The 26,090-nt window shown below is 40.0% G+C and overlaps 1 protein-coding gene across 2 annotated transcripts in view; it reads right to left on the minus strand.

Moving 5' to 3' along the window:
* Window positions 1-5,268: 5,268 nt before the first annotated feature.
* Window positions 5,269-26,090, minus strand: part of LOC135474977 (E3 ubiquitin-protein ligase MIB2-like) — a 33,803-nt gene continuing 12,981 nt past the window's right edge. For both annotated transcript variants that reach the window (XM_064754687.1, XM_064754685.1), the window contains exons 8-22: window positions 25,422-25,526; window positions 24,532-24,697; window positions 23,386-23,522; window positions 21,914-22,062; window positions 20,366-20,522; window positions 18,542-18,696; window positions 18,272-18,398; window positions 16,840-16,942; window positions 14,935-15,041; window positions 13,596-13,771; window positions 12,746-13,108; window positions 11,188-11,362; window positions 10,619-10,845; window positions 9,667-9,882; window positions 5,269-9,156 (exon numbers count right to left, since the gene is read on the minus strand). In XM_064754687.1, the coding sequence (XP_064610757.1) occupies window positions 8,736-9,156; window positions 9,667-9,882; window positions 10,619-10,845; window positions 11,188-11,362; window positions 12,746-13,108; window positions 13,596-13,771; window positions 14,935-15,041; window positions 16,840-16,942; window positions 18,272-18,398; window positions 18,542-18,696; window positions 20,366-20,522; window positions 21,914-22,062; window positions 23,386-23,522; window positions 24,532-24,697; window positions 25,422-25,526 (2,784 nt within the window). In that variant the 3' untranslated portion in view covers window positions 5,269-8,735. The remainder of the gene's footprint in view (window positions 9,157-9,666; window positions 9,883-10,618; window positions 10,846-11,187; window positions 11,363-12,745; window positions 13,109-13,595; window positions 13,772-14,934; window positions 15,042-16,839; window positions 16,943-18,271; window positions 18,399-18,541; window positions 18,697-20,365; window positions 20,523-21,913; window positions 22,063-23,385; window positions 23,523-24,531; window positions 24,698-25,421; window positions 25,527-26,090) is intronic.

Raw genomic sequence — 26,090 nt, forward strand, 5'->3', positions numbered from 1 at the left:
CTTTAAAAGAGGAAGTTGTAACTTCCTCGCTTGGCGTTCAGCATGAAGAGGATAGTGCAACGACTGGTTGACCCGTATCAGTATAATGGCTCGGGCGGGGCGGCTTGCTTGCCTTCGGTAAGTCGTCTCAGTGAGGCAGCACTAAATAAAAGAGCGGTGGAAATGACTGAATATGACTGAAAAATTGTTGAGAACGACGTTAAACCCCAAGCACTCACTCACTCACTCATATTTGGGCTACAGGACTACTATCATATCAATGGGTTGTGGCTTCAGGTCCACCTGCCATATTGAGGGATTTTAGCTTCAGGCCTACGTGTCATATTAAGGGACCGTAACTTGTGGACTACCCGTCATATTAAGAGGTTGTGGTTTCAGGACTACCTGTCATATTAAGGGGTTTTGGCTTCAGGTCTTCCTGTCATATTGAGGGGCTTTAGCTTCACGTCTACGTGTCATATTAAGGGATCGTAATTTCGGGACTACTTGTCATATTAAGGGCATGTGGTTTAGGATTACCTGTCATACCTGTCCCCCAGCAGCAAAGCTATCAACGTTGACGTCACCACAGCAGGCTACTGAAATTCCTGACTGACAGCTGGGATCCTAAGAAAACTGTAGTTTAAAGACAATTTTACGTCTTAAGAAGAATGCTGCAAAGCTTTTTTTGTACCTTAATATGTTCGGCTAGAAATAAAAACCGTGCCATTCGTCTATCTTTTAACGGTTTGTGGCCTCAAGCCTCTTTCCATGCACGTGCCAGGTTGGGGCGTTGGTTTACCTGTTATATCGATATATCTGGCTCTTTTGTATAATGGTTTTGGTATATGCTAACTTTCTTTCACATCGATTCTTTTTGATTTCTCTATAATAACAATATAATAACTAATCATGTGTTCCATGTATCAGGCTGTGGCAGTGGCGGTACGATCTATTTGTTACTAGTATCTAATTTTCCGGCAAGACAGTTCAATTATTGTATTCAAGAATAGTCCAACATACTGATTTATATCACGCTCGTGTTCTGTATGTGCATGTATCTCTTGTCTGGCAGGGGTCTGGTCGATTTTTGGTTGGTAAATGACTAAACAAAGGCGATCTCCAGAGCAACTTGAGATTTTTATTGACTTGTTCCTTGTGAATGAAATTACCAGCAAATTACAAGTGATGGAACAAAACCCGGGTCTTCACTAAAAAATTAATCCGATAATTTTATCAGAAAGTCTATTGTCTGAATTATGCTAGAATGTATTCTGTTATTATAACATAATATTCTTTCGTATTCAACATAATACCCTGTTAGTCAAATAGAACTTTCATGTTGAATTAATAGAATATGTGTGTTGATTTTAACAGAACAGTCTGCTACATTGGCAGAATACATGCCGCCATCACACAAAGAACAGAGTTTCTGTTAAAATTAACAAAGTCGTTTTTTGAGTGTTCTAACACAGAGACTGTAGGAAATAAGGTCTATTCGATTTATTTATTCCATGACGATTATTTCTACTCAGTGAGCTAGCTCTTAGGTAAAGAGTTTGTTAGGGGAAGGTACGTTATGATACAGATTCTGTGACATAAAGGCGGGCAACGTGATACAGTGAGGAGAATGGAATGCGGAAAACATGGTCATTCTAAGTGCTGTAAGATACGTAGGCTAATCACCAGCCAAAATGGACCTTTGCAAGAACAGAACAACGTTTAAGACAAAACCTCCACAGAAACTAAGAAAATACATGTATATAAGTCAGAAATCAGGACTGCGCGTTGCAAAGATAAGCAATCAGCAGTTCTGAAGTCATCAAAACCGAAGTAATGGTATATCGGAACGTTACCAAATCTGGAAGTGCTAATGGAAGGTATGCAGGTGATCACTATCAAAAGTGAAAACGCATTACCTGACTGTTCATTAATACCTCTAACCCCAGCATTGCTACTTGTGGCAAAATTCCATATTTTATTCTTAATATAACGTTTGTATATTATTTTAAGATATTTTGATACACTAAAAGTGTGTATTATGTCATTTGATCAAACTCAGTTTTTAGCAATATCGGTAAATTATAAAACAATATGTGCAAATATAACAAAGTATGTTTAGCAAAAAGAAGATTCTGTGTCGTAACTGTGTTTAAGCCTATTCAGTATGACCCAAAAAGTACTCGTGTAACTTCATTTTATTCACCGTAATAAATTCATGAAAACCGTCTTTGAATCAGCATGACATGGCCTTTCAGCTGATGATGACCGAAGCCACTTTGGACACAACCATGCTGGAGCATAGACTATTGGTTTTGCATTTTTTGCGTCTCTACTCAGCCTTCAATGAGACTGTTCTTTTTACTATTCTGTCGCTGGAAAGTTTCATTATCGGATTTCGTTTAACAGAAAATTATGCACGTTTATACTACATGGCAAAGACACCAAACTTGTACAATAAGCGTAGATCGAATCTAGCGGTCGAGTGATTGGTGGCTTTAGCGCGAGCGTGCAGAACAGGCTCAGACCCAGCAGAAAATGTACACAAGTTATGGGATAAGCACCTACACAGTAGCTACACTTCACAACTGTTGTGGAAGAAAGTGCCTATCAAACACCTTTACTCGATATTTTACTTTTGTAAGAGCTGTATTCTGACTATCTGCTAGAACTCGCAACAATGTGCACGTCTCGAACCTTCATTGATAACGTAACAAGAAAGTAATACATTTTAACTTCGCGTGACCGCCACAGCAAAAAAAAAAATAGGCAATGTGTGTTCTGTGTTATGGACCTGCGGGAAGCACGTGAGTAGATGCATGTACTATAGATCCGCCATGTATGCGAGGCGTATCTGCGTCTGGAATCTGGGTTTTGGTCTTCACTACCCAGTAACAACAGCAGATATTATCTCCTGCGGCACGGGATTATGTCGTTAATTAGAATACGATTTCTAAAAACGTCAGACTGATGGGGAATAACCTCACTGTGACCCCTTGAAGTTTTTACAGTATGATGTCACGTGCAGCATTTCGGAAGATTGTTCAGGTGTTAACTTTTGTAACAACACCTGTAAAGTTTTGTTTTTATGAGCATGGCTAGTCTCTTTATGGAGAACAGTATCCTGCTGGATGTACCTTAAACTTCAAGTGCAGTTAAGCCAAAAGATGGCATGTTGTCTATGAGCACAAATTGACTATTTAGACGTTATCTCTAGAATTTCTGTCCAAGGTTCAACAACTGATATTACCGAAAAGTGCTCAAAATCTCAACACCTAACAAATACTTGAAATAAATAACGTCTGGTTTGTTGTTTACATGTTGCTGGCATGCCTGTTGTGTCTTAGCACTTCAAACTTTACATCCAAACTGATTAAAGTCATTACTATTCCTTTCATTAGCCAAGCACAAGGACCCAACTGAAGTATTGTACCAACGACTCTCTACCGGTATGCAAAAAACTAACGGGTATCTGTTTCCGACTTCGAAAGGGACGCACCCATAAATGGATACAATTTTGTAAGAAGACTATGTTAGGTTAAAAAACCTAGATACAAACGTCTCCACACAGACGGTTTTCTTCCGGTATTTAAAGTGCACATGGACTACGTCTTTATCACATAGAAAAAGCCTACGCCCACTAAACACCCGTGATTAAGGCGTAGTGGGATCTTCGTCCACGATTGTACTGGACAGTTGCAAATCTACCAATGGATTAAGGTACATACATGTTCTAGATGCAATTCTGAGATTACTTCTGTTTGTTTTTCAGATCATAGAAAAACCAACCCCCGACGGAAGGTATTACACTACAAACAACGCTCGGTAGTAAGTCCCATTATATAGCTTTTAATCTATGAAATAAAGAGGCTTCATACATTTGACAAAATATCAAACCAGCCAGGGGTAATCTTTTACTTTAAATACCTTTTTAGTTCTCGTGTTTGTGTTGAACGTAGTTTTGGAAATTGATCTTGCGATGTTTTATCCGGGCATTATTTATGGTTGACGGCTCATTTATGAATGTTTGATTGGGCGACTAGATTAAGCTTCAGCAAGAAATTTTTTCAGACTAAAACAAAATATCTCTAAAGTTATAGTTAGCGACAAGTAAGTATAATGAGCGGCTATTAGATGCGACTTGAAAACGGTAATTCATCTTGGGGAGAGGCTACTAGATGTGACTTAGGCGACAAGTCAGTATGGGGAGCGGCTACTATAGTCCATTTCCTTTAGGGGGTTGCCTATATTCAGTTCTCTGTAAAATCAGTCATACTCGCTACCAAAATTGCCTTTAGTCAGTGACACGTAACAACACAAGTCTCTACACATGGATATGTTGGAAGTCTATATTATTGACCTGCTCCGATAGCATAGCTGGTGGACCGCCCGCTTCGGGAGCGGTAGATCCAGTGTCAATCCTGGATCGAGTCACACCTCAGACCTTAAAAGAGGAAGTTGTAACGTCTTCGCTTGGCATTCAGCATGAAGGAGATAGTGCAACAACTGGTTGATCCGTATCAGTATAATGGCTCGGGCGGGTCGGCTTACTTGCCTTCGATAAGGCGCCTCAGTGCAGCAGCACTAGATAAACGAGCGGTTGAAATCCGTCCTGCGACAAGGAGGCACATTACATGCACTCTAAGGACTCCTGCGTCGTCATATGAAAAATTGTTAAGTATGACGTTAAACCCCAAGCACTGACTCACTCACTTTATATTACTGCACGGCTCAGTTGGTTAGCGCAGCGTAATGAACCAGAAGTCTCTCACCAATGCGGTCGCTGTGAGTTCAAGTCCAGCTCACGCTGGCTGTCTTTCCGGTCGTACGTGGGAAGGTTTTCTAGCTCTGCCCGGTTTCCTCCCACCATAATGCTGGCGGCTGTCGCATAAGTGAAATATTCTTGAGTACGGCGTAAAACACCAATCAAATAAATAAATAAATATATTACTGCAAGAAGAATGAAGTTAGAACACGTTTTCTAATTCATAAGTCCATAAGCTCGGTTTCGACGGTAAGAACCATTTGCCTCGGGGGACGTCTGTCAGCAACCTGCGGATGGTCCTTGGTTTCCCCGGGCTCTGCCTGGTTTCCTACACCATAATGCTGGCCGATGTCGTATAAGTAAAATATCCTTGAGTACGGCGTAAAACACCAATCAAATAAATAAATAAACAAACATGAAAGAATTCAGTATCCTGCGGGAATACTTATAAGAGTACGATTCGGTAAGCGTTCCTTCCAAAACATTTAGCCACATTGCTTAGGCTTGTATCAATTTATTGCATCTGAAAGGCAGCTATGTTTAAAACTTATACTTATATATAGTTGGAGAGTTCAGAGGTCAAGTACCAATCTAAATCCTCAATTGTATACACAAATCATTGCAAAGTGAACTTTAGTTAGTCTTTGTAGAGAGCAGCTGCTAAATCCGGCTTTACAGGAGATGGTGCCAGAAACGTGTTCTAACTGTGTAGCATCGTTGTGGTGGAATTAAGCTTTAGCGAGAACGCAACCAACACGAAGTTGTATTACATATACAGTGCATTAAAAATCATAGGTCCTGTTTTAAAATGTAAGCAGACTTTAGTTTGTTAGGTTTGCTCCCTCTTAAAAGAGTGAGACTATAAGGCGTATTATAACATAATTTCATTTTATTTTACTCTTTAAATTTGAATAACAGTCCGCTAACGCTTATTTATTACATCTAAATTTGTAATGGTTGCATTGACACTTGGAATATGTTATTTCTAGTACATGGAGATAACCTATATATCCGTATTTTTGCTTTCAGCATATTGTCAACCTATTCCTGTTGGAACACCAGGTATGGTATGGTAAACTTTTTCAGATATGTATACTTCTTTTTCTGAATTTTTGAAGGAGAAAATATACCGAGTCTATTTGAATTAGGTATTGAAACAATGCTCTCATGTCGTGTCAGTTTTGGATACATGACGCCATGTAAACTTCAGTTTTGTTTTCAAATCGATAAATCGTGCAAGCATTATGTGACTTGATTAGTCAGTGATCTATTCACAAAAGGGTTCACCAATCTGACCAAAGGATATATATATCTTGGCACTCATAATTATTATTGTAGCATTACTCTGATTTGGAAAATTTAATTAGGTTTGATAAACGATATATTTGGCTTCTGGGTAATCATTTAAGCAGTGATTTGCGCATTATGAACAAAGTGCTATTCTAGCCAAAATGATCAACGATTTTAAGAATGGCGAAGGGGTTACCAATCAATAAGCATAACAAGCGGAGACTGAGGTGTCATATTTATTATGCGATGTCACACTCTGTAAAGGCACTTTATATAATTGGCCTGTGACGCTTTTCAGCCAGACTACAGTCAGAAGGGACAGAGCTTGGCAAGGGTTGGTTATTATCAGCACGTCAAGCCGAGACTACCGGGTCTGAGTTGTAATAAAACTACATGCCAGTGATCGTCAGTACATATGTCATCTGTAATAAAACTACCATCGCAGAAGCAGCAGCCATTTTGCCTTCACCACAGTTATAGGTCTTGCCAAAATTGTCGTTCATGGATGACGCATGTGCGTTAAACCTGAAAAGAAGAGCCTAATGACTGATTTGTTTTGAAATTATTTGCCTTGTCGTGAATTTGGGTCTAGTATGCTTTCACCGTGTGGAATACACACGTGGCTTTACGTGTGCGGGCGAGCTGTGAGGTACACACTAGTCACAGCTGACACCTGTATAGACATTGTTTATAAAGGGCATATCGGTGTATGATTTGCCATTGACGCTGTGCCTATAAAACTCCACCATCCAAAACGTCGGAGTTTGTTGTTGTTGGCTACGTCGCAGTGCGTAGATCCAGAAACGGCCTATACGTCATAAAAGTCAAAAGAAGGGTGTGGAGAAGATGGATCGGTAGAATAGGTAGCCCATGTCAAGTTTCTGTCGTTCACGTCCAAAATGACATGTGATATTGTGATGAACAACCACGAACGAAACTGATCTGTGTCCGGACAATCAGGAATGACGAAGCCCCTCCATGGAGAAAGGTTTATGCAGAATTCCATGTCATGTTGTCATGCATCCAAGCCAAGGAAAAAGTGCTGTAGCATTGTATTGTTCTGAACGAAACACCTCAAAAGCTTCCATTTGCCACATCTCAATATGGTAGCAACGACAAATGATGACGACGGTCTCTTTGGCCCAGGTGGTTGGCATGCCAGCGCGGCGCAATGACCCAAGAGACCAATGCGGCCGCTATGAGTCCAGCTCCATCCCATATCAAGGTAGACCCTACTGGCATGACATGGCGATATTAAGGTAGGCCCTACTGGATAACTGACACAGCAGTATGGGGACATGACATAGCGATATTAAGGTAGGCAATACTGGATAACTGACACAGCAAACTGCCGACATCAAGGTAGGCCCTACTAGATACCTGACACAGGAACCTGCCGACATCAAGGTAGACCCTGCTGGATAACTAACACAGCAGTCTGGGGACATGAGATTGCGACATCAAGGTAGCCCCTGCTGGATAAATGACACACCATTCTGGAGACATAATATGGCGACATCACGATAGGCCCTACTGGATAACTGACTCAGCAGTCTGGAGACATGACCTGGCGATACCAAGGCAGACCCTACTGGATAAGTGACACAGCAACCTGGTGACATCAAGGTAGACCCTACTGGATAACTGACACAGCAATCTGGTGACATCCAGGTAGACCCTACTGGATAACTGACACAGCAAGTTGGCGACATCAGGGTAGGTCCTACTGAATAACTGACACAGCAAACTGCTGACATCAAGCTAAGTCCGACAGGATAACTTACACATCAACCTGGTGACATCAAGGTAGGCCATACTGGATAACTGGCACAGCAGCCTGTTGATATCAAGGTAGGCCATACTGGATAATTAACGCAGCAACCTGACGACATCAAGGTAGGCCATACTGGATAACTGGCACAGCAGCATGTTGACATCAAGGTAGGCATACTGGATAACTGGCACAGCAACCTGGTGACATCAAGGTAGGCATACTGGATAACTGACACAGCAGCCTGACGACATTAAGGTAGGCCATACTGGATAACTGGCACAGCAACCTGGTGACATCAAGGTAATCGACACAAGAATCTAGGGACATGAGACGGGATGGATAATTGATACAAAATCCGGGGACAAGGCATGAGGGCAACAAACCACTGGAGAAAAGACACAAGCATGTGGGACATGATCGACATACGCACAAACAAATTCTGGGGAATATTACAAAAAATCCCAACTGATGTAAAAAAAAAAAACAACAAAAAACAGATTAACCTACTGACAAATCTTCTCTTTTCACCCCAAGGCTGTTGACAATTTCCATACGTTATAAGTTATTTGATAAACGAAATATCCAGTCCAATAGAGAAGAAGAAAAATTAGCAAAGTACAGTATTAAATATAAATGACAGAAAAAAACAATTTTGTAGATAAACCAAAAAATTGTCAAAGAAAACAATAAAACAATACAATATGATTAGTCTCAAACACTGACGTCAACAGTCTGGTGCAACTAAACTTGTAAGAGTATATGACTTAATATGTTGTTATGCAAATTATCAATTTACATCCTTCGACAAAACCATCTTCAAGACTGAAATTAACTTTGAAAGGAAAATCGTGCAAACTGTGTCAAACATGTGAAGATAAAAAGCAATTTGCATCATTGAGGAAATTTGATTACCATCAAATAGCCTCTTTAATATTTGTAGCAGATAAGGAATTCTGGGTAATACTGGTCCTTGTCAAAGAGGACAAAGATGCTAGGCTTTTGTGGATTGTCCGTGCAGGAGTCGAACAGTTGGTTGGGTTTTCCCGGATCCAAAGGGGGTGGACGCCTCAATTTCTCTTGCCCCTTTGCAGTTTTACCGACCAGCACGCGGGCGTAAAACATGAAGCGATGACCGTGTTGATCTGGTTTTGCGTAATGGTTAGATTTGCTGGCATCCACAGCAAAGTAAGCCCCATTGCCATATAAGGCCCCAACAGCTGAGCCATACAGCCTCCAGTCAAAGTTCTGTTCACAGATGGGGTCGACAGCTCCTGGCGAAGTGCCATGAAATAACTTCTTCTCGTTAGTTGTTCCTCCTTCGTACTTACGCTTCATTATATTGCTTTTCCTGAAAAGAGAACCCAAAGCAGTTCAAACATTTGAAAAGAATATCGAACAATGAAATCAAGTTGGTACTATGCAGTGTATTGCTCTGTCTCGCCCTTTGGTTATAATAATTCAATATACACATGCATTCTCTTTGTCTAAATTTTAAATGTTGGTTAGATAATTCTAACCAACACCTGGATAATTTTGTAGATGAATGTTGATTAAACAGTTCCACGCGAAGACACCTTTCTCTCTTTATCTAAAAGGTTTACAAGATAATTCTAAAAAAAAGCAAAACAACTGGACAATTTCTGTAGTTGAATGCTGATTATATAGTTCCGCGCGAGGACATAAGTGGTGATGCTAAACCTAAATAAGCCTACGTGAGTCACACATCAAGGTATACATCAAGGTTAGGCTTGTCTAGTGGTGGCAGTGATGTAAAGCCGCGGCAGAGAGCGGCACATGCGACGTAACGACTATGATACAGTGTATGGCAAAGTGGCGTCATAGTGGGAGATCTACTTACATTTGAAACGTCAACCACAGGGAAGGGTTTTGTACGCGCTTTATGTAGATAATGGAGGCGTTGGGCATTGTCATGAGAAAAACATCCTTTACTGTAGCAAACTTGTCCGACGAGGAAGGGATGTTCACTATTTTCATGTCATAGGTGCCCATTGGTCCCCACTCAACAGGTATGTTCGTGGAAGTCGTAGCTTCCTTCTTGGCCTTCTCATGCAGCCTGAAACGTGTCATTGTGCGGATAGACTGATAATTTTGTGTATAACGTTTGCATCACACTTTCAGTTGTTTCATCTACATGTGCCTATGATCAGATTCCTCATCCCCTCCAACTCAAGTCCATACACATTTATTTACTTGGACTACAGTTTAGACAGCGAGGAACATCTCATATCTTTATATCTATGGACACAACCCTGTGCGTGTAAACGCACGTGAGTCGGGCCATGGCGGCATCTGCACGCCAACAGGGATCTAGGGAGATGATTTTAAAGTTCCAGGTTCTAGACGGCAGTATACAGAATAGGGTTGAAACAAAACCAGGTGAGGATAGAAACAACTTTACACAGTGCAATTTGTATGGGCGCCTTGACGCTTCCATGACCTAATGGAAAGAGCGTCAGGCTCCCAGAAAAATGGTTGCTGCCTCGGTTGGCATTCAGAACTTAAAGGTTAGAGCAAAGAAACAGGACTGGTTTACCCAGTGTCAGTATAATGTTACTGATCATGTCTGATGTCTTCGGCTTTCAGTGGCGGCAGCACTTTGGTGGCATGTACTCGCCCTGCCACAAGTAGACAAAGCATATGCACACACACCGATAAATTGCTTAGTGCAATACGATGTAAAACCCATAAATTAAAAAGCAAACATTACATAGCGCAGTATATATGGCACCCTATTACAACTACTCAATACAGCAAACCATATGTTGTTTTTGATAACACCATATAACTACCTGATAGCTTTCTTCACATCTTCAGGGCCCATGTAGGCTGGGCGTCGTCGTAAACGTGTCTCTTTGTCTGACTGACAATTTCTCTGTTTCAGATTGGCGAAGTCAACTTCATAACGAACGCTGTCGATTTCGATGATCTCCTCAGTCATGACACTGGAATTACACCAATAGGCCTGTTCTAGTTCAGTCTGCAGCTTAGTAACCTGCCTCTTGTCCTTTTGCTTTTCCTGGAGGAGAAAAAATTATTAAAATATTTCATTACTGTGAGAGATGGTTCTAGAAATCTTGGACGATCGATTGTGCACATCATACACCTGCAGCTTAAAGATCATGGGAAATCTTCATCAGATACAATCCTTTGCAGCTAGCTCAGCAAAGAAATATTTCCATTGTCTACATTATAAATTTCTTTTAGAAAAATGGACCCCTTGACGCCCTCTATATTTAAACTCTAGAAATTTACCTAATAACCATCACCAATACCATCGCCATTATCATTACCAATATCATCATTGCTATCACCACCACCACAACCATCATCATAATTACCTCTAGATGTTAGGAATTACCTTTTGACCACACGGTACCCAGCCGTCATCACTCTCCCAGTACCACGTCCACTGAGTGAGAAAGCGCTCATGGTCATCTCCGCTTACGTATGAGACTGTAGACAGGCGACGAACTGGGATGCTCATATCGTCAGTTTTGGCTGTCATTGTATCAAGGTCTACCGAAAACATCTGACTGAAAAATACATATTCAACACAAACGCATATAAACATTCTGGCAATCAGTCAAGTCTTTCACACAGACAAATATCGCTCAGTATGAAATTAAGTAAAAACTGGTAAAATGATAACATGAAGTATCCCATTTTATGTTTGAATCAGTTTTACAACAAAGCATGGATGGACTGTAACCAACATAATTAATGCTTGAGACAAACAGATAAGCCTTTAGCTCTGTATTACTCGGAATTACACACAAGTATTCTGTATTACTCAGAATTACACACACGTATTCTGTATTACTCAGAATTACACACACGTATTCTGTATTACTCAGAATTATACACACGTATTCTGTATTACTCAGAATTACACACACGTATTCTGTATTACTCAGAATCACTTACAAGTATGTCTACACTAAACTTTACCAATACCATGGACACAGAAGCATGGATAATCCACGGAACCCTTGGTTACAGAGCCACCCTTCTAAAATAGCTGAGTAGGATCCAGTCGTGACAGCACAGCAGATCTGCTCCAGCATCTACCTTCAGACCTCAAGTGCCCTGACTTACCCTTCTACAATAACAGACCACGATCCACTCTTGACATCACAGTAGCTTTGCTCCAGCATTAACTCTGAAGAGCTGTGATCACCTATACTGTCACAGCCCTATCTTGTTCCATAAGCTTACCTCGAACACCTCTGTACTTTCCTTGCTGGTCCAACTTTCCTTGCAGTCCAACTCCAACCGCCATGATTGAATGCATAATCCTAAGAGTGAAGCGATAATTATCACTGCCACTATTAGGCAAGTTAGACCTTTTGAAACGCAATACTGGATAATTTTTTAACATCAACCTCCCCAGTAATGACACAGAACTAACCCATAATGAACATTGATGAATAAAAAAAATTCTCAGACAATTAAAGAATAGATTAAACAAGATGTACACAATATAATAATTGCTAGTAATGTCAGTAGTTATCTCCCTTGTATGGGCCGTGAGGAGTATGCATTCAAACATGGCGGTTGGAATTTATCCAGTTTCATGCTTGTGTGTATTTATTAGTGATGACTCATGGGAACACCTATCTGAAATTGATACCTGAAACGACTGTGACTGCGGACAGACAAATTATTTGGTGCCCAGCAGTGGTATATTAAAGCTAGCAAGGCAATTACAGAGGTGTTCAAGGTAAGCTTATGGAACAAGACAGGACTGTGATAGTATACCTAATCACAGTCCTACAGGGTTATTCCAGCATGTATCTGCAGATCTCATGTGCCCTGACTGGCTCTTCTACAATAGCAGAACACGATCCAGAGTTGATCACACAGTACCGTAGCTCTGCCTCCTCATGCATTTTCTTATCACAAGTTCCTTAACTTACCCTTCAACAATAACAGAACACGATCCAGTGTTGACTCTGGAGTAGCTCTGTTCAAGTAGCTGAACATTATCCTCGCTGAAGGAGCACCATTTCACCCCACGTTGCAACGTTTTGTACTGCCACACGTAGGGTAGTAGCAGATGGTGATTTGGGCAGTCTTCTCCAAAGGCACATCGTCCACTGATGAAGTACAGGCAGATGTCTGCATCAGTCTCATCACTTATGTGTTCAGTACGTTCAATGGCTGCAGAATCTGAGGGCTTCGGTGGGGTTGGCTGGGGGGTGGATGGCACATGTGCTTTGGCGCTTCCCCCTTTGCTCGTTGTTTCAGCCTGTCGTTGTGGCACCTGAACCTGAGTCGAGCTGTTACGATGGAAACACAAGACCATAAGACACTCTGGTAACGATAATAACGATAAAAGGAAGAAATCACATTCCACTCTTAAAACTAAAATGTAACATTTAACACAGTAAATATCATAAGGAGTGACTGGACTTATTAGAGTTATCTGACCACTTTGATAAAGCGTTCATATCTTAACGCTCGTTCAGTTGTTCGCATTCCAGCTCCATTAACAAATGGTTATCAGCATTTTAAATTAACACACGAAACAGCGTTTTAAAAAAAACAACCCTTTTTATGGAGTTGGGATATGAAAAAATTTGAATTTAGAGTCTGGAAACATTATCCCTGAATAAAACTGGCCCGATACATGTAACTCTTATAAGTCCAGGCACTCCTGGTGATCTGTGCAGTGTTAAATATAACACTTAAGTTTTAAGAGAGTCCTTGTATTATATTCTCTGGCAGTAAAACAAAAGCTGTTTTCCACCCCACTTTTGTACTTACTGTGTTGAAGAAAACTGTACGATCAATCCCTTGATATGTGGATCATCAATTAGATCTAGGGGTGACTTGCCCTGGTGGTTCATGTGGGAGAGGCTGGCGCCCTGCTGGGCAAGAAAGCAGGCCGTAGCGACACACATTTTACTTTCATCTTGACTCATGCTGAGCTGACCATGAATCTGGAAGGGAGCGAAATGTTATTCTTCTCAGTTTCCCGTCGGAATTTTCTTTTAAAGCAAAACATACCAAATTGCTAATGTTTCTTTCCAATGAACTATTTAAAGTGTCTTACACCTGAATTATTATTATATATTTTTTAAATTTTTTTAAACCAAATAAAAGTTTAGTGAAAGCTGGTCTACACAGAGCGTTAGCACGTCGACATTATCGAGAGAGGACTAGGTTGGTGTGACCTACGTCACGATTAACCACGGTCTTTAACGGGGGAGGTATTTTCAATTTAAATGTTTCAAATATTCAGTGTATACCAAATACGTTCGGCTACACGTATTTAAATCGTTATAGCCGGTCTCTAAGCGACGTTAATGTTATCAGATGTACAGTCATGAAGTAAATAGGTAAAGACTACGTCACATTCTCTTCGCCCAGTCGAATAACGGCGTGTTTGATCGAAGACAATTTTTTTTAAGATAACTGCCTCCATTCGCACCAGCTCTTTCCTCCGTCATGACGTTTTATTTTACACTTAACTGGGCGAAATTACACCGGAAAGATTTTTAACATTCTGCTTTCGCTGGAAATATATGTTTCACCCCAGATGATGTCTGATCCTTTTATCCCTGTTTCAGTCTTAACTTTAGCACATGTATCTATATATAATTACAAATTTCCAGAACGTATCTTGTATTCCTGGAAATTCATGACAGCAAATTCCAAACCTCGTCAAGTAAGCCTGGCGATATTTCGGTGAGATTTCTAATTTCTTCACAACAAACTATCGCATCAGTGTGAGGTGCAAATACGTATCCCCGTCTTAGTTACGGCCTGTACTAACGGCGAATTTTCTAATTACTCAAACACGAACTATCGCATCAATGTTAGGTGTAGACACTTATCCCTGTTCTAGTTACCGCCTGTGTTAACGGCAAAGTTTCTAATTTCTTAACAACGGACTATTGCATCAATGTTAGGTATAGCCACTTATCCCCGTTCTAATTACGGCCTGTAATTAGATGTTAGCTTACGGCCTGTAATCAATGTTAGGTGTGAACACTCATTCCCGTCCTAGGTACCGCCTCTACTAACGGCGAGTTTTCAAATTTCTCAGCTACGGATTTTCGCATCATTGTGAGATGCAAACACGTATCACCGTCCTACTTACGGCCCGTACTAACGGTGAGCTTTCTAACTTCTCAACAACGGACTTTCGCATCAGCGTCAGGTGCAAACAGGTGTCCCCGTCTTCATCTTCAACATTCAGGTCGGCGCCTGTGGAAATATCAAAGTATCACATAAATAGCTAAATACACCAACGTCACATCAAAACACCAATGGTTGCTTCAAATCACACCAAAATTAAACTGTCACAACCACAATTACACTGTTCATCTAAAGTCACCGACACAAACCACCACAACCACCGTTACACTGAAACGCAAGAGATACAGTGAAATAAAGCCTTTCATTTTAAAAGATCTCCCAGAATACGAACACATAGTATGGTGTTAACGCGATGATCTATCTGTATGACCATGCAACGCAGCAAGCAGTAAAGCTGTTAACACTACAGCTCTTACCTTTGGTAAAGAGATGCTCTATCTATCACAGCAAGCAGTAAAGGTGTTAACACTATAGCCCTTACCTTGATAACGAGGAGCTGTACAATATAAGTATCATAGACACAGCCAGCAGTAAAGGTGTCAACACTATAACATTTACCTGTGGTAAAGAGATGCTCTATCTATCACAGCAAGCAGTAAAGGTGTTAACACTATAGCCCTTACCTTGATAACGAGGAGCTGTACAATATAAGTATCATAGACACAGCCAGCAGTAAAGGTGTCAATACTATAACTCTCACCTTTGGCAACAGGAACTGTACAATATAAGTATCACAGACACAGCTAGCAGTAAAGGTGTCAACACTATAACATTTACCTTTGGTAAAGAGATGCTCTATCTATCACAGCAAGCAGTAAAGGTGTTAACACTATAGCCCTTACCTTGATAACGAGGAGCTGTACAATATAAGTATCATAGACACAGCCAGCAGTAAAGGTGTCAACACTATAACTCTCACCTTTGGCAACAGGAACTGTACAATATAAGTATCACAGACACAGCTAGCAGTAAAGGTGTCAACACTATAACATTTACCTTTGGTAAAGAGATGCTCTATCTATCACAGCCAGCAGTAAAGGTGTCATTACTATAACTCTCACCTTGGGCAACATGAGCTGTACAATATCTGTATGCCCCTGAGACACAGCCAGCAGTAAAGGTGTCAACACTGTAACCTTACCTTTGGGAACTATGAGAGCGATATGCCCCTGAGACACAGCCAGCAGTAAAGGTTATGTTACCTTTACCTTTGGTAACGGGGAGCTGTACAACATCTGTATGATAGACACAGCCAGCAGTAGAGGTGTCAACACTGAAATCTTACCTTTGGTAACGAGGAGCTTTATAAGAGCAGTATCAACTGAGACACAGCCATCAGTTGAGGTGTCAACACTGTAACCCTTACCTTTGGTAACAAGGAGCTCTATCAGATCAGTATGCCCCTGAGACACAGCCAGCAGCAAAGGTCTCAACACTGTAAGCCTACCTTAGGTAAGAAGGAGTTCTAAGAGAGCAGTATGCCCCTGAGACACAGCCAGCAGTTAAGGCCTCAACACTCTCTTAGAACTCCTTGTTACCCAAGGTAGGCTACCTTAGGTTAAAGGAGTTATAAGAGAGCAGTATGCCCCTGAGACACAGCCAGCAGTGGATGTGTCAACACTGTAACTCTTTTCTTTGGTAACAGGAGCTCTATAATATCCATATGATAGACTCCGCCTGCAGTAGAGGTCTCAACAGTATAACCCTTACCTTTGGTAACGGGCAGCTCTATGATATCTGCATGATAGACTCAACCAGCAGTAGATGTGTCAACACTGTAATACTTACCTTTGGTAACGGGGAACTCTACAATATCTGTATGACAGACTCAACACTGTAGCCCTTACCTTTGGTAACAGGGAACTCTACAATATCTGTATGACACACTCAACACTGTAACCCTTACCTTTGGTAACGAGGAACTCTATGATATCTGTATGGCCCTTGATCACAGACAACATGAGAGGTGTGTGTTTTTTGGTGTTTCTAATGTCGATGTCCGCTTTACCCTGGCAATAGCAAATTAAACACAACAGTGTAAAATGATTTTGACAAACAACTTACGCACTTTTTAATCAACCACGCTAGGTTGTTTTCAGTGAATTCGGTGTGTCTAGTCAAAAAGTTGAGTATACAATTTAGCCTATCGTTTTAGTCGAATCTAATAAAACCTGCAACATTTGAGCATAGCCAAAAGATTCGATTTTTTTTTTGATTGGTGTTTTACGCCGTACTCAAGAATATTTCACTAATACGACGGCGGCCAGCATTATGGTGGGTGGAAAACGGGCAGAGCCCGGGGGAAACCCACGACCATCCGCGGGTTGCTGGCAGATCTTCCCACTTTCGGCCGGAGAGGAAGCCAGCATGAGCTGGACTTGAATTCACAGCGACCGCATTGGTGAGAGGCTCCTGGGTCATTACGCCAAAAGATTCGAGTCTAGTGACAGCATAAGTCTGGAGAGACAGATATTAAGTCTCATCATGTAGGCCAGTTTAGTGAAACCGGCGTGCAAAGTGAGGCAAAAAAACGGGTCAAATAGGTCCGAAAAGATAATGAGTAAAATGAGACACCCGATTCAAGTTAGGCAGATGCTTCTAGTCTGGTAGTTGAGTCTAGTTAGAACTGATGCTGGACACCATCACTGTATCTATGCAAGTGAGACAGGTAATTCTAGCGAAACGTCTGAGTCAAGCGAAACGTCTGAGTCAAGAGAGGCAGGTGAGCCTAGAAGATACCTTGCGTCTGTCCAACATCATTGAAAACTGTTAACTGCTTCTCTTTGCATGATTCCGTCCAGTTTTTCGTACTTTGTATACTTTCTTAGTTCTTTTGGTGGTTTGTGTTATACGTCATTTTTGGGAATTGACCTTACGATTAATGACTCACAGAACCCCCAGAAAAAGCGGTCGGGTTGGAATTTTTCTTTTTTTAAGCAGACAAAAAAGAATAACTGCCAGAAAAAGATCTCGGGCCCCGAAATAACAAGCCAATCGGATTACGCTTTATTTTGTTTGAAACACTCATGCATGTGACACTATAACCCGGTGATTATCTCGGGGCTGGAGATAACTAAATCCGGTTCCGTGATAATCAAAATCATTTAACCGCAGGTATCGCGATTTAGACGAAACCACGAACCAGGTTGTATTCCGACTGGCTGACTCTCTCGGGGCCTGAGATCTTTTCCTTGGAGTTTTTCTTTTTCGACTGCATTACCATGATTAAAACAGTTTTAAATAGTAATATTTAAGACAGAACAAAGCAAGGGTATAATTGCGATTTTCATGTAAAATAAATCCATAAATCTATCCGCAAATGCTGGATAGAAACTTACCACAGTCAGCAACGTGTCACAAGTTTGCTTGTGGCCATTCAGTGCTGCTAAGTGAAGGGCAGAAAATCCATCCTCCTTCTGGATGTCAACAATTTGTCGACATCTCCGTAATACTTTCTCGATCACACTGTGATGAAACGAAAATAAATACACTTGTTATAAATACGAAGATATATGTAAGACAAGGATGAATAAAAGAACAGCACACTAACAGCAATAAAGATAAAAAAGATCCAAGTTTAAAACCATGATACTTTGCCGATAACTCACAAGTTGTTTCCCTCTTTTGCTGCAACGTGTAGAACGTTGAAGCCATTCTTGTTTTGTACAGTGAAGTCGGTGCTTGGATAGTTCACTATCATGTCTATGATTTCTCTATTGCCCTTACGAATGGCGTCGTGAAGCGGTGTGTCCCCAACAGAGTCCTGGAGATAAAAACACAAAGTCATCTAACCAGAGTGTCCAAAAAGAACAATTTCTCTTCTTCTATTGAAAACCCCTGTGTTATAAATGAATAAAAAAACATTAAACGAGAACTGTATCAAGATATCAAGACAAAACTCGGCCATTCATCAAAAAAAGTGATGTGTATCCATGGTTTTTCGATAATTGGATTAAACCAAATTGGTACCAGAGGAACTCACCACTGAGGGCATCAAAACCACCAGGCCCAGTTGCTCAAAAGTGTATTAGCTAATGCTAGTATTAAGTTATATTTTATTTTTAAAATTTCACCAGCCAAAGCAATTGTCCAAAATCAAAGTATAACGGCAACAGTTTTAGTTCATATTTGATATACTGTACGTAATTTCTTTTAGACTAAGCACAAACTTGAAAGACTTGGCTTAAAGTTAAATCTGGTATTAGGTCTTAAAACAGTTTCGAACAACTGGGCCCTGAATAACAGTTCACGCGCGTATATAGAGGTAACCATAGCAACGGGAAAACACATTGTTTCAGTAGGGTATTCGTGTAAAACATGAATTTGGTAGTACTATACTGTATTGTACAAAAACATGTAGTATAGGTAGGAACAACCAAGCTGTATACCAGAAGTACGACGTTGTCAAGCAATATTTTGACCTGAGTACATCAGAAATAATAATTAGATTTAAGTGATAGTGGGAACAGATGTCAGGTGGCGACGATCACAACTAATCCCTAAGTAATGGTGACACAGGGATTACGTCTATGTGTGAAATCGAATTAAAAGTCATGTATGGTACGTTTTATTATTTTATTGGATTCTGTAAACAGGACAGCTCTATACATGTGACGACTAGCAAATATTACAGTTGTAATAGTCTTTTAAAGGTCCTCGTTATTTGACGATTCTTTGGAACGGACAACTCATAGAAAAGCCTTCAAAGCAATGCCCGTAAGCCCGGCATATATACGAGAGCTTAAGACCCAACTCAACTCGAATGTTGCGTAGTACTTTAAGCGCTCGTGCATATGAAATAACGATGTTATTTAACTGGAGCAGTACTCCTATCATTACGTTTACGCCGTTGATTCTTCAAGTGGCACGGTCATCAGCGACTGGGACAAACTTCATGCAACTAATTGTGTTCAGTCGTGCCCTATGCTCTTGTGTATGAAGAACTTTACAAACATGGCGTCCACATGCGTTTGACGAATACCTAAAACTCGTCGTACTACTATTGCGTCGGGTCTCGGCACTACAGTACAATGATCTACTAAATAACGACGTGACTTATCTAGAGTTGTACTGTATTTCAGTCGTTACGTGTATACCAGTTGAGTCCAAAGTCCAATGGCCATCAGCGACTGGAACCAACTGTGAACGACCAGTTTAGTCGAGCTGAGTTTTAAATTTATTTTCTTTCTACGAACTCGATCTGTGTAAATTCGTTCGTTCACTTGGCTGTTATTTTTAAGAGGAACAGTCTTTTCCAAAACAATTTATTTGAATGAACCTACAAACATGTCGAATCTTTATCAAACATTTTCATTCAGTTTTCATGATTATTTTTCTCAAATTCAGTACGGATTTGCCCTCCGCAAAAAATGTTTAGAGTACTTCTACACTCGAAAATAACAATTAATACCGTTCTAAACAGATAATATTACCTGAGTGTTGACTTTGCACTTGTGGTTGAGAAGAGCTTTGACGCACTTCAGGAGTTGCTTGTTAACAGCCAAATGCAGGGCGCTATATCCAGCATTGTTAACCGCATCTCTGTCTGCACCCCTCTCTAGGAGCAGCTCTGTTATTTCTGGTTCATCGCTACAAACATACAAGCACACTGATCATTTATCTCTAGACTGGTCTAATGTGCCTGGAATCACATAGAGTAATGATTTATCTTACCTTGGATGACATATTTCTTTGCTTTGATGGTGAACTAAATGAAACTTGTCTCTTAGCTTGTGGAAGCAGGACCATTCCGATGCCATTACCTTGTCCTAGGGCTGATTCACTTAAAATGTTCAAGCTAGCTCTGATGTGCGAAATATATGTGAATTTGTAAGTATCAAATTTGAACATTTAATAGTATAATACATCAAAGTACTACATCACAACGTTCCAGGTTAATCTAACGCCGTGATGCACAAACGGGATCGTCTTTACAATATTCTATCTTGGTTAAACACTACAATGTTCTCCGCTGAAGTACAGGACTCCAGGTTGAGCTAACACTTTGTTGTGTAAAACTGAGTTGACAGTACAGTACAATAATCCAGATTAAACTAACACTGTGAAGTGAAAAGCTCACTTGACACTACAGTATAATGATCTAGGTTGAGCTAATACTGAAGAGAGCAAAACTTGATTGACACTACAATAATCCAGATTGAGCTGACACTGTGATGTGCAAAACTCACTTGACACTACAGTACAATGATCCAGGTTGAGCTAACACTTTGATGTGCAAAACTCACTTGACACTACAGTACAATGATTCAGGTTGAGCTAACACTGTGATGTGCAAAACTCACTTGACACTACAGTACAATGATCCAAGTTGAGCTAACACTGTAATGTGAAAAACTCACTTGACACTACAGTACAATGATCCAAGTTGAGCTAACACTGTGATGTGAAAAACTCACTTGACACTACAGTACAATGATCCAAGTTGAGCTAACATTGTGATGTGCAAAACTCACTTGACACTACAGTACAATGATCCAGGTTGACCTAACACTGTGATGTGAAAAACTCACTTGACACTACAGTACAATGATCCATGTTGAGCTAACACTGTTATGTGCAAAACTCACTTGACACTACAGTACAATGATCCAGGTTGACCTAACACTGTGATGTGAAAAACTCACTTGACACTACAGTACACTGATGCAAGTTGACCTAACACTGTGATGTGAAAAACTCACTTGACACTACAGTACAATGATCCGAGTTGAGCTAACATTGTGATGTGCAAAACTCACTTGACACTACAGTACAATGATCCAGGTTGAGTTAATACTGAAGAGAATAAAAAACTTGGTTGACACTACAGTACAATGATTAAAGCTCAGCTAACACTGTGGTTTGTGCAAAACTGTGTTAACATTGAGATAACGCTGTGAATTGTGCGCGTATGGGCTAGACTGTACTGGACCACTCCATTTTATAGATGCCTGTCATTGTTTGGGAGATGTATGACTGACCCATAGATTGAGTAGAGAAGGGCAGTGTCCCCATCTTCATCCCGTAACTCCAGCTTTGCACCAGCGGTCAGAAGTACCAGGACCACTTCCCTGTGACCCTGATGACTGGCCACCTGTAGGGCAGTCTTATTGGAGCTCTTCTTGTCCACCTGATCAACACAGATCATGTTGGTGAGACAATCACACAAACCATTCAACAACGCAGATCACGCTTATGAGACAACTGCACAGACCATACAACAAAGCAGACCACGCTTATGAGACAACCGCAAAAACCATTCAATAACGCAGATCACGCTTATGAGACAACACACAGACCATTCAGCAACACAGACCAAACTGGTGAGACCACCGTACAGAGCAACAACACAGACCAAACTGGTGAGACAACTGCATAACCCATTCAACAACACAGATCACACTGGGGAGACAACCACACAAACCATTCAACAACACAGACGACACTTTTGAGACAACCACACAAACCGTTCAACAACACAGACGACACTGTTGAGACAACCACACAAACCGTTCAACAACACAGACGACTATATTGAGACAACCACACAAACCGTTCAATAACACAACGACACAAACCATTCCACGGTATTACTGTATTAAAATACAGTTATTAATGACAGCCATTAATGTTCAACTTAGTTTTTAACTAAACACCATTAACTTCGAAAGATAGATATAAACGTTTTTGTAAGCCTTTAATCATCTTTGTGAAATCACTGTCAGTTTCTATTTACGATAGAAACGAAGCCAATTTGCAAAGGCATTGATAAGTAAACCTTCCCTAAAGAATAAATAAAAGAATGATGCAAATATCAAATGAAAGCGTGTAAAAAATTATTTTTAGATGTGGTTTTTAATATTACACAAAAGAGTATTTGAATATGTTTGTTGTAAGGTAGATATTTGGGACCATCTCTTGGTACTGATCATCTCTGCTCAATAATGTTCTGAAAAAGGATGTTTAATAAATTTATTTCAATGTATATTTGTTTTTTTACATCAAGACCATTCATTTAATCTGACTTAGGATATTATTTATGCACATATTAAAACATAATTATGATTAGAACTCAGGCTGAATAAATCTGATAGCTGAAAAGATAAAATTCTAGTACAATTCTATTTATTAAACATGCGTCACATTTGATTTGAAACATTATTATGCAAAGACAATATGCACCAAGGAATACAAAAAATATTTTCAAATGTTTCTTCCCATGAAGGAAAAATCGAAAAATACCATATTTTACAAGCAACTTTTCGGATCCTTTCATTCTAGCTTTATGTAATTTTTATGTTTTCTCCACCTTCAACATTGTCAGTTATATCATTTTCAACCTTGTCTCCCTGGCTAAATTACGAAGGAAACGTGTTTTCAAACATATACCGCGCGTAAATATAAGTTTATATCGTGAAGTGTAAATAACACATAACACTTCACATGTTCTGACCTTGTCCGGGAAATTTGTGAGGATATCACGGACGGCCTGGGTGTGACCTTCTGCAGCCTCCTTGACCAGATCATCTTGGCCCGATCCAAGCCTACGAAGATCCCTCATGAATAAGCTCATTAGTCCCGAAAAAAGATCTGTATGTACAGCGATAAACCACCAATCAGAATAAGACAGGGAATTACCCGCTTTAGACAGGTAAATTTCCTTATGTTTGTGCTTTTAATAAGATAGAGCTAACTCAAGTTGTAGATACAGGAAAACTTCTATATTGGTACATGCCAATTGTTTACATGTAACATCGGTTGCACGTATGGTTACCATAGTGAGGGAGAAGTTATTAGTATTTCACAACTATATCACTGCACTAGCTATCACTGTTTGTAGACCCTGAACATCACAAAATGGCCTTCGAAAGTCATGTCAGAGTGGCCAATCGTTAAAGACCACTTATCCTCAACCAATATGGTGAACGCATCTCTATTACTTTATTTATTTATTTGATTTGTGTTTTACGCCGTAGTGAAGAATATTCCACTTATACGACAGCGGCCAGAATTATGGTGGGAGGAAACAAACAAGGGAAGAAACCCACGACTATCCGCAGGTTCTAGGCTACTTGTACACGTGAGAAAATTCGTTTTTAGTAACAAGAAGTCGGTGGTCTACCCTGGTTTCTCCGACTTTCTTTACCCGCAAGACTAACCACCATCATTTAAGTGATTTTTTTTTCGGTCAAACAATAATTTAAAAAGTAATATTTTATTATATTTCAGAAATTCAGAAGATGTAGGGCCAATTGCTTTTTATCAAATGCTTCCTGAGAGAAGGGAGTGTCATATCATTATTCCTTGTTTAAATCCGTATTTGCCATTTATTTTCTTAGGCTTTTAAGACAACAGGAAGGTCATAGACCTATGACAGTATGAAGAAAAGAAGATATCATTTTTGTCAAGTCAAAATTAAGACACGACTGATAGTACTGTGTACAAAACGTCAATACCGCATGTATTAATCAGTGTAGAGTGGCAAGGTACATGCAAAGTGTGACATGTAATAGGAAACAACCCATACCATTTTAAAATTTCAAACCTCTATTTCAATTACCCACTGTAATAAAGCTGTTTCATATAAATAGCCCCTCACCTGTGTCGCCATCATCATCGTCATCCTGGGTGTTGCTGGTGTCCTGGTCACCGTGTCGTACCAGGGTACAGCACGACGGATTGAAACACCACGTCATTCCGTTCACCTCCACGTGTACATCGCCGTCACCATCCACCTTTTTCACCTGTCCTACCTCGTCCAATGCCTACAACGACAACATCGGATAAACCGCTGTATTTCATTTAGCAAAGACCACTGTAAAATACAAGGAAACCATAAAAACGCAGGGTTTAATCGAAATTTTATTCACATTTATGTGCACGTGACCGTCATAGTGACATACTAAATCACTTCAAACTATAAACAGTAAGCATGCTTGACAGGATTTCAACTTTGGCAGGAAATATGTCGGTCACAGTGAATACATTTGTAAATACATCCTTTTTGTTGTGTGTTTGAGTGAAGATATAAAAGATATAACAACAAAGCCTTCGGTTGAGTTCAAGGCTGAATAATACATACTAGAGGCCCTGGGGCATTATTTCAAAAATTTGTTTATTGATGACAAATTTACCTAATTTGTCATCAATAAACAAATTTTTGAAAATTTTTGAGGCTGTCATAAAAAGTTTGCATTGAATTCATAGTCAATGGTTTCTCTTAATTTTAAGTCTCTCAGTCCTGAGGCCGTTAAGTATGGGAAATGTTGCTCGTATAATGGCTACCTCCTCGCAGTTCTTGATGTAAACTGTCATAAGGCGTTGAAGCAATACAAAATGATCACCTTCACAGAGTTTATACACTGTGATGTATTAGTGCTGATGGCTCACATATAGTAAAGCATAACTGATAGTAACATCAATAACGGAAAAAAGTGACATTGCTTGGTGACAAAGCAATTTATCACAAGTAACGAAGAGAGAACTTACCACTGCCATTAAACCATTCCATCCTCCATGGCCTTTCTGTTCTTTCTTCACTTTGTTCACATCGCCTGATATTCGTACAATATCATTAACAGAGAACATCTGAGCCTGTCGACATATAAACCATACACATATCATACTTTGAAGTCAATTTATGTACGCTAATACTTATAATGTATATTAAAGGGAAGGAAACGTTTGCTTTGTTAATATTTCTTTTGACTTTACTATGGACGACGTCCCTTCAAACCTTGCAAACACAAAAGGATACAGAAGTGCAGACAGGCACTTAACAAGCGCTTTTGTACAAATTTGGATTTTTTGACAAGGTTATGTGTATCATATTGGTGTAATTTGTTGAAATTCTCAACATAATATTGTCCAAACATCTCAGAATTATGAGAAATATACAGTTTGTTCAAATTAAGCAATCTCAGAATGCATTTTGGCTTGAAAGTAAGTGAGATTTTTTATAACAAAATTATCGGATTATTTAATTAGTTGTAACAAACACAGTTGTTAGACATTTAGTTCCACTTCTCTTCTCGGATTTCTTACCCACTGCCGCCTATCAACATGTTCTCGCTACAATATGGCTGAAATATTACCGAAGTGGCGTTATGCCATAGTCATTCATTCCCTCATTTTTTCGGATTTATTACCCAGCGCCTC

The sequence above is a fragment of the Liolophura sinensis genome, chromosome 9, assembly GCF_032854445.1.
Source record: "Liolophura sinensis isolate JHLJ2023 chromosome 9, CUHK_Ljap_v2, whole genome shotgun sequence".
Classification (NCBI taxonomy): Eukaryota; Metazoa; Mollusca; class Polyplacophora; order Chitonida; family Chitonidae; genus Liolophura; species Liolophura sinensis.